Source organism: Monodon monoceros, unplaced genomic scaffold (assembly GCF_005190385.1).
Source record: "Monodon monoceros isolate NGI ecotype Baffin Bay Population unplaced genomic scaffold, NGI_Narwhal_1 Super_Scaffold_3, whole genome shotgun sequence".
Classification (NCBI taxonomy): domain Eukaryota; kingdom Metazoa; phylum Chordata; class Mammalia; order Artiodactyla; family Monodontidae; genus Monodon; species Monodon monoceros.
The window spans coordinates 61899080-61907722 of record NW_021703780.1 but is presented as its reverse complement, the minus strand read 5'-3'; the positions used below and the strand labels follow the sequence as shown (position 1 = coordinate 61907722).

The following is an 8643-nucleotide window of genomic DNA, read 5'->3' as shown; positions in this document are numbered from 1 at the left end:
TGGTCAGCCTGCCTTGAGTGGGCCCCTTGGGGGTCCTGGGGCGCCTGCCAGAGCACAGAGCAGAGGCCTTGCCTCCAGGGACCTGTCCTCCAAGGTGGCCATATAAGTAGTGGGAGTGACTAGTCCACACTGATGAGGAGTCCCTAGCAAGGCTTCTCTGCAGGTACCACAGGAGAACTCTGCCTGTGGCCAAGACGCTGCAGTCCAGAGGGAGCTCAGGAGACTGGGTTTACACTGGCAAAGAAGGTATTCATGACAGGGCTTTGAACTTTGATATCACATTGTAGGATTTGGAGAAATTGTACAAATATCTATTTTTATTCTATTATCTTGGACTGAAATAAACAGGATTGTGAATGTGTTGAAGCTAAGTTTAAACAAGTAGGTTTTGTGACTAAGATGGAAAAAATGCATATCTTCACATATATTTATATATGAATCGACTGCTATATGGTCTAGCCCAGTGGTGTCCAGTAGAACTTTATGCAGTGAAGGAAATGTTCTGCATCTGTGCTGTCTAATTTAGTAACCACCAGATGCATGTGCTTCTTGAGCTCTTGAACAGTGTTTGGTGTGACTGAAGAACTAAATTTTTAATTACATTTAAATTTAGATAGCCAAGTGTAGCTACCATATTGTACAACATGGTCGAGCCATTTGGGTTTTTCAGAAGTTAATCTGGGCTAGAAATGAAGAGTGATTTTTATTTTCTTATCGGAAGAACCAGTCTACCCCCAGAGGGGTTAATAGACACCCAATATTTTGTCTTAATGGGTTTAATCATAACTCTAAATATTTTATCCTCAACAGACATAAAGCAGGCAGAACAGTCTAAAGTCACATAGTAATGCTTCAGTAGAGTACTGCTTCAAGTTAAAGACAAACTCTGAGAAGTAGGTTAAGAGATGGAAAGAGTAGGAAAATGAGAAATCACTTTAACTGAACCTCAAACAATTGTATTTTTCTTTATAACACTTTACAAATATAATGCAAATTTATTAGTTTTACTATGTAAATGATTTTGGAATTTTATTTCATGCTACAGTATATGTTATATACAGCCAAATGGAAAATATATCTGAAAAGGGGGGAAATGAGGGCTTTCGCATAAATTGACTGTCCATAGCTCATGTAAAATTTATTTCAATAAAACCAGTCTTTTGTGCAAAAACCTTATCTCGATGTTACATAAAAATAACTGAAAAAGTACTACATTGATATATAATTATTTTATGTTACATAACATCGCCAAAGAAATATATTTTTTAAATATGAGGCTTGTAGAAATACTATTTACTTTATTCATATTAATGTAAAAATGCAGAAAGACTCTAAAGTAGAATAAGCATCTTAGTGGAGATAATAGAGATTTGAACATTTTGCATGATGCATATGGACTGATTCATAATTTGGAAAAGTAATTTGCATAGTAGAATATATGTATGAACATTAAAGCAATATGAATGAAAGAAAATATAATTCTTAGGAGGAAAATGTTCTGGTTCCAAAAGCTTATTATTATACCCATTTTTCATATGCTGGAAGTTAAGGGGCAAAGACACTTAGGTGAAATCATTGAGTAGAGCATTTTAATTAATAGCAAGACCTACACCAGATTTCTTGACTCTAGCTTTCTAGAATGACCATTTGGCATGCTTGCCAAACACCAGTTTAGGGTAACTCATGATGATTGTGAGCAGTAATCTCCAGAAATCAGTTACTGTCTTTCCCTTTCTGTCAATTACTGTCTTTCCCTTTCTGAGTGGGAAGGAAACTTAGATACTTTTAGTTATCTTTTTTTTTTTATTGGAGTATAGTCAATTTACAATGTTGTTTTAGTTTCAGGTGTACAGGAAAGTGATTCAGTTATACATATACATATATTCATTCTTTTTCAGATTCTTTACCCATATAGGTTATTACAGAGTATTGAGTAGAGTTCCCTGTGCTATATGGTCGGTCCTTGTTGGTTATCTATTTTATAGTGTGTGTATGTTAATCTCAAGATCCTAATTTATCCCTTCCCACAACGTTTCCCCTTTGGTAACCATAAGTTTGTTTCTGAAATCTGTGAGTTTCTGTTTTGTAAATAAGTTCATTTGTATCATTTTTAAAAATTAGATTCCACACATGAGTGATATCGTGTGATATTTATCTTTCTGTCTGACTTACTGCTCTTAGTATGATCATGTCTAGGTCCATCCATGTTGCTGCAAATGGCATTATTTCATTCTTTTTTATGACTGAGTAATATTCCATTGTATATATGTACCACATCTTTATCCATCCCTCTGTCAATGGACATTTAGGTTGCTTCCATGTCTTGCCTATTGTAAATAGTGCTGCAATGAACATTGGGGTGCATGTATCTTTTTGAAGTATGGTTTACTCCAGATATACGCCCAGGAGTGGGATTGCTGGGTCATATGGTAGTTCTATTTTTAGTTTTTCAAGGAAGCTCCATACTATTCTCCATAGTGGTTGTACCAATTTACATTCTCCCCAGCAGTGTAGGATGGTTCCCTTTTCTCCATGCCCTCTCCAGCATTTATTGTTTGTAGACTTTTTGATGATGGTCATTCTGACCGGTATGAGGTGATACCTCATGGTAGTTTTGATTTGTATTTCTCTAATAATTAGTGATGTTGAGTATCTTTTCATGTGCTTTTGGTCATCTGTATGTTTTCTTAGTTATCGTTCTGTGGTGTATGTAGGTGTAAATGCTTATTTTATGGTATGTATATTGGATTTATTTCTAAAAATTAGGAAATTAAATCTAAGCTTTAAAACTTGAAATGATGCCAAACTGCAGTGTTAATAGGCAGCTCAAATATCTCTGCTTAGAGTCTCCAGCTGTTTCATCAGAATGAAAAATTGAGATGCTTATGTCGTTTTATTACAGCATGATATAAATTACAGAGGAAGCAAATTATAGTTGAGTATTGGGCCTTAGCACCACTCATAATTCTTAGGAAAGAAAGCAGCTCCACACTGGTAATGGGACCAAAGAAGACACGATGTTAAATAGATGAACTTGCCTTGATTGTAAAATTCACCAGGGAGACGAAGAGGACCCAAGGCTGAGCTTGCACCCGTAGAGCTGTGGCTTTGAGGGAAGGACGGGCACTGTCTGGGGCTAGGACTTCAGGCTTTAGTAGTCAGCTGCTACACTAGAGTCTAATTTCAGTTGTGACTGGTCAACCCCAGGTAGCCCCTGTAACCCCAGGTATGGGCCGTGAAGTGGTCCAAAACAAGATCCGGTTCTCACTTTTTTTTTTTTTAACTCCATCACTGATTTTTAAAAAAAATTATTTATTTGTTTATTTATTTAACTGCACCAGGTCTTAGTTGCAGCACGCAGGATCTTCAATCTTCATTGCGGCATGTGAGGTCTTTAGTTGCAGCATGCGAACTCTCGGTTGCGGCGTGTGGGATCTAGTTCCCTAACCAGGGGTCAAACCTGGGCCGCCTGCATTGGGAGTGCAGAGCCTTAGCCACTGGACCACCGGGGAAGTCCCTGGTTCTCACTTAGAGCATGTTTATTTTTGTGACTTTCTGAACATATTTTGTAACCTCCTGAAGGGGCCGATAGTCAACAGTGGAACTCAGGGAGCCAGGATTGCAAGGCCAGCGCTTTCACAAATGCACTGTATAATCCTGGGAAAAATCACTTCACTTTGGGTGAGGCTCGTTTTCCCCACCTGCAAAAAATAGAGTTGGAGAAGACAATTTCTAAGGCTGATCCCCACTTTAATATTTTATGATTTGCTTTCCACTAAGAACCCCTTTTTATATTAATGACCCAGCATGCCTTCCCCACCTCACTGGTCACTGAGCTTCCAGCTATTTATGGGCTGCTGGGGCACCCTCTTTTCTCTTAGATGTTTGTTTCTTAGGCATGTGTTTGTTCTGTCGTGTCCCACTATTACATTTTAAGTTCCTGGAGTTTGCCTAATACAGATATGTAGACTATGCTTCAACGTTTGAACGTGAATAGCAAGTCTGTGAAGAATTTAGCTACACATTTCTGTTGTGTTCCCAATAGTTATCTCTGTGCTGAGTTGTACAAATATTATTTCTGATATTGCCTTGAAAGTGTAAACTTACATCATAAAAAATTGCATTTTCTAGAAATGCAAATCGAAGGCACTATGAGATATCACCTTACACCCATTGATATGACTATTATATTAAAAAAAAACAGAAAATAAGTGCCGGTTAGAATGTGAGGAAATTGGAATCCTTATGGTGGGACTGTAAAATGGTGCAGCTGCTGTAGAAAATATCATGGCAGTTCCTCAAAAGATTAAAGTAGAATTACCATATGATCTTGCAGTTCCACTTCTGAGTATATAGCCAAAAGAGTTGCAAGCAGAGTCTCAGAGAGATATTTGTACACCCATGTTCACAGCAGCACTACTCACAACAGCCAAAAGGTGGAAGCAACCCAAGCGTCTATCAATGGATGGCTGGATAAACAAAGTGTGGTACATACATACAGTGGAATATTATTCAGCCCCCAAAAGGAAGGAAATCCTGTCACATGCTACAACATGGATGAACCGTGAGGACATTATGCTAAGTGAAATAAGCCAGTTACCAGAAGACGAATACTATATAATTCCACATGTATGAGGTATCTAAAGTAGGCAGGTTCATACAAACAGGAAGAAGAATGATAGTTAGCAGGGCCTAGGGGGAGGGAGAAAAGGGGAGTTGTTTAATGGCTACAGAGTTTCAGTTTTGCAAAATGAAAAAGTTCTAGAGACTGTCCCAGCAGGAGCAGCCTGTGCTTTCAGGAACCACTGTCGTTGATGAGAGAGGCAGGAGACAAGGGCGAGTGAAAAGGAGCATTTGCTGTAAATGACTACTGCTTTCATTCTAGCTACATATACAGAAGGATTCCTATTTCTAGATAAAAAAGATGTGAGAATGGGTCTTAAAATTATTCTCATTAATCAGAATAGAAAACTTGTATAGAAAGCAACTTGGTTTCAGAATCCTGGTGAGAATCCATGGACAGACTTCCACCCTTGGTCCTTCAGAACAGGGTCCCCCGTAACGATGTTTCTGATTTTGCAACCCTGTCAATGAGAAACTGAACACCCACTCCAAATGGGTGTGTATTTATTTATCATATCACTATACCATTCTACTAATATATTAACATACATGATAAAACATGTGACAAGAAATAGTTAAGTACAAACAAAAATTAAATGGAGTTTTAAGGATATCTCCCCACCTTGGCAGATGGTCCTGCCTCAGCCCTCAGCTGCGTGTAGCTCCTCGGTGGAGACCGCTGCTCTAGAACCCGGCTTTTCAGACTAATGCTTTGGACGGCAAACGCCTCCACAGATTGACATCAGAAGGTCTGTGCAAAATCGTCTGGGGAGAGGGCCCCCGGGTTTCCTAAGATTTCCAAACTGTTCTGTGAGCCATAAACGCCTCAGTCTCAGTTCTCTAGAGAATGAATGAAATTGCAGCATTCTTTTTTTTTTAAATTGAGGTGAAATTTATATTAAATTAACCATCTTAAAATGAACAAATAAATGGCATTTGGTGCATTCACAGTGTTGTGCAACCATCACCTCTAAAATACTTTCATCACCCCCGCAAAAAACCCATACAGATTAAATAGTTGCTCCCCACTTCCCCTCTCCCCCCAGTCCCTTGTTTGGCAGCCACAAATCTACTTGCCATCTCTAGATTTACCTATTCTGAATATTTTGCATCAATGGGATTATACAATAGATGACTGTGTGTCTGATATTTTTAAACTCAACATCATGCTTTCCAGGCTCAGATAGTGGTTTTTACCACAATTACAATGATGATTATTAGCATGAGACAGCAGCAGCAGCTCATGCCTAAGCTCCTGGTATGCTGGGCTGTGTGGGAATAGAAAGTGCAATTGCTGAAGGAGTTCTGGCCTCTTCTCTCTGCCTGGAAGTTGGTGTTTGCTCTCGGGCTCCAGGAAATGGGGAGGCTCTCAGCTTGTGTGGTCTCAGGAAACGACTGTCTGGGTAATACCTTCTTTTTCTTCACTGCATCCCCTCCGGTGCTACTCCTCGTGGGAGAAGGTATTTCGGTGGTGATCCCGAGGATGGGTGAGCTTATTGTGGGAGGTAATGGGGATATTGGTGACCACATGGCCAGACCAAACTCACTCTGCACACAGAAGCCCTGCAGACATGCCTCGCAATTGTCACTGTCATGTGGCCCTTCAAGAGAGATTTCCTTGATCATAGGAATCTCCACGAACGTAAATCCTTCTCTATAGCATTTCTTCAGAATTTGCAACACCAGGTTGTTCAGGATCCTTGAGATGTTCTCTTCTGTGAACTTGGGAACCTCAAACGAAGGCTGGGAGCACTTCTGACATCTCTGGGCAAAGACCCTCATCTTCACCTGGCCCCTGGAATCCCCCTCACTCCAGTGCATGTGGAAAAGGACCTGAACTTGGGCAGAGGCCCAATTTCGAGAGCATGAGGAGCACTGGAACCTGTGGAGAAAGAAGACAAGACCCTCAGCTTGGCCCAGTATGGCCCAGTATGGCCCAGTTGTGGGCTGTGCCGGAGGGACACACAGAAACATGATTTGATCCGGGTCACGGATTAGTGGGGAAGAAATCCCGAGCCCCTTGTTCCTATCTCCATTGTGCCACCAGCATGCTCTGTGACCCACAGATGTGTCTGCCATGAAAACAGCAAATCACAAGCCATCAGAGCTGGAAGGAATCTTGGGCAAATTCGAAGTCCGGTGTGATCATTTTAGAGATGAGGCACACGCTGGGAACTTGTCACGCCCAGAGACCCAGTGAGTGGAAGAGGCAGGACTGGAACTCCAGTCTCTTGACCCCAAATCAAGGCTTCTTCAAATGTAGATTTAAGTGGGTCAAAGGCTACAAGTGCAACAGCCCCGAGAACCCTGAACTGAAATCCAAAAATAGATACAAGTGGGTGTGGATAAGTGCTATAGTCTGAATGTTTGTGTCCCCCCGCAAATTCCCATGTTGGGATCCTAACGTTGAAGGTGATGGTGTTAGAAAGTGGAGCCTTGGGGAGGTGATTAGGTTGTGAGGGTGGAGCACTTGGGAATGGGATTAGTCCCCTTATAATAGTGACCCCACAGAGCGCCCTAGCTCCTTCTGCCATGTGAGGACACAAGGAGAAGCCTGTGGCTCAGAAGAGCAGCTGGCACCTTGATCTTGGACTTCAGCCTCCAGAACTGGGAGAAATGAGCTGAGACTCTGCTCCCATGCTCTTGGCCTGGGAAAACCACGCGCCACCAGGAGAAGAGAGCTCTGCTTCCTCTGCCCGGACCCTCTCCTGGCGAGGGGTTGGTGGGCAGGCAATGAGCACGGCCCCAGTCCCGAGCTAGAGTCCCAGCCTCCCACCCCCAATCCTTGGGGCTCTGCTTTCCCAACTGGAAAAGAGAGGGTGAGACTCTGGATGACTTCTGAGGGTCCTATTTTAACAAGACTCCATCAGCTTGGAGTAGAGAGGGGTAAGGTTGCTGAGTGTTGCTCAGCTCTCCCCGTCCTCTGCCCCCTCCCTGACGCTTCTCCTCAGCACACAGGGCGTCTCCCCACGGACTCTGTGTTGGACCCTAGGTCTCCCAATGCAGGGAGCATGAGCCCTGGGTCCTGCTCGTCCAACTCTCCTGCGGTTGAGGGAAATAGCCTCCACTCCTCCCCTTCTCTTTTCCTCACTGCTTCTCACCCTCACCCCTTGCAGCCTGTTTTCTCTGTATCTGGGCATTAGCCCAGTCCTGCTATGGTTTTGCGGTTCAGTGTAAAAAGGAAAAATTTTTAATGAAGCCAAAACGTCTTGGATCAAGGACACCTTGCTTCCTGTAATCTTCAATTTACAAGCGTGAGCACAACAAGACAAGTAACGAGTGTACACCGTAAGAAATGAGCAAGAATTTTCTGGAATATTGCTATCGCATTCTCTACTCACCTGGCACAGGTCCACTGCTGGTATTGTGTCCACCCTGGCTTCAGGATGTTAGGAAGAAGGCTTTTGTCTAGTGTCAGTTTCCATGTGTGCCATGGTTTCACCTCCCGGATTAATTCCTGGAACACCTGCTTCCACACCTCCATGTCCTGACGCATCGCTGCTGTCCCCGTGAGCTGGGTACGACAGTGTCTCCCGGGCTCTGACGGATCTGGAGCAGGACATGAGGTTTCCTGCTTTAGAGAGCAAGGGTTCAGACCCACTCTCCCTTTATGTCCCTGGACTGGGCTCATGGACCAGGTCTTTGCCCCAAGGACCAAAGGTCAGTTGATGCTGGCTCCAAGTTCTGAGAACAGCACTAGGCTCCACAGGGAATTTCGAAAGACACGGAATGCATGGCTTCATCCAGCAAAATATTACGAAAGGAGGGCCCCGGACTCCATGTCAGGACGGGTGGATCTCAGCCTGGCTCTGCTATTTGCCCATCTTTAACTGGGAACACACCTTTTTACCTCCGAAGCCCTATAGATGGTGGAGACAGGCTGCAGTTTCCCTTTCTAGAAGTAACATTTGAAAATCCTTGTCCATTGGGCTGCTGTGCTCACGATCTGGGAGGAGAGATGCAGAGAAGGACACGGCCATCCTGGGACCTTGCTCAAATTCCTGCATTCCTGCATCCTCG

General features: G+C 42.9%; 1 protein-coding gene across 1 annotated transcript; it reads right to left on the bottom strand.

Moving 5' to 3' along the window:
• Nucleotides 1-5111: 5111 nt before the first annotated feature.
• Nucleotides 5112-8191, bottom strand: RTP3 (receptor transporter protein 3). Its single transcript, XM_029244306.1, has 2 exons — nucleotides 7965-8191; nucleotides 5112-6505 (listed from the first exon to the last, which is right to left on the bottom strand). Exons 1-2 carry the CDS (start codon nucleotides 8117-8119, stop codon nucleotides 5803-5805), a joined length of 858 nt encoding a protein of 285 aa, XP_029100139.1. The 5' UTR covers nucleotides 8120-8191; the 3' UTR covers nucleotides 5112-5802.
• Between the last annotated feature and the right edge of the window lie 452 nt (nucleotides 8192-8643).

Bases quoted from the DNA above. Each gene is read 5' to 3' on its own strand.
- RTP3 (XM_029244306.1), bottom strand. From the start codon at position 8,119: ATGCGTCAGGACATGGAGGTGTGGAAGCAGGTGTTCCAGGAATTAATC. The intron at 6,506-7,964 runs GTGAGTAGAGAA...CTTTCTCCACAG, and splicing joins CAGCAGTGGACCTGTGCCAG to GTTCCAGTGCTCCTCATGCT.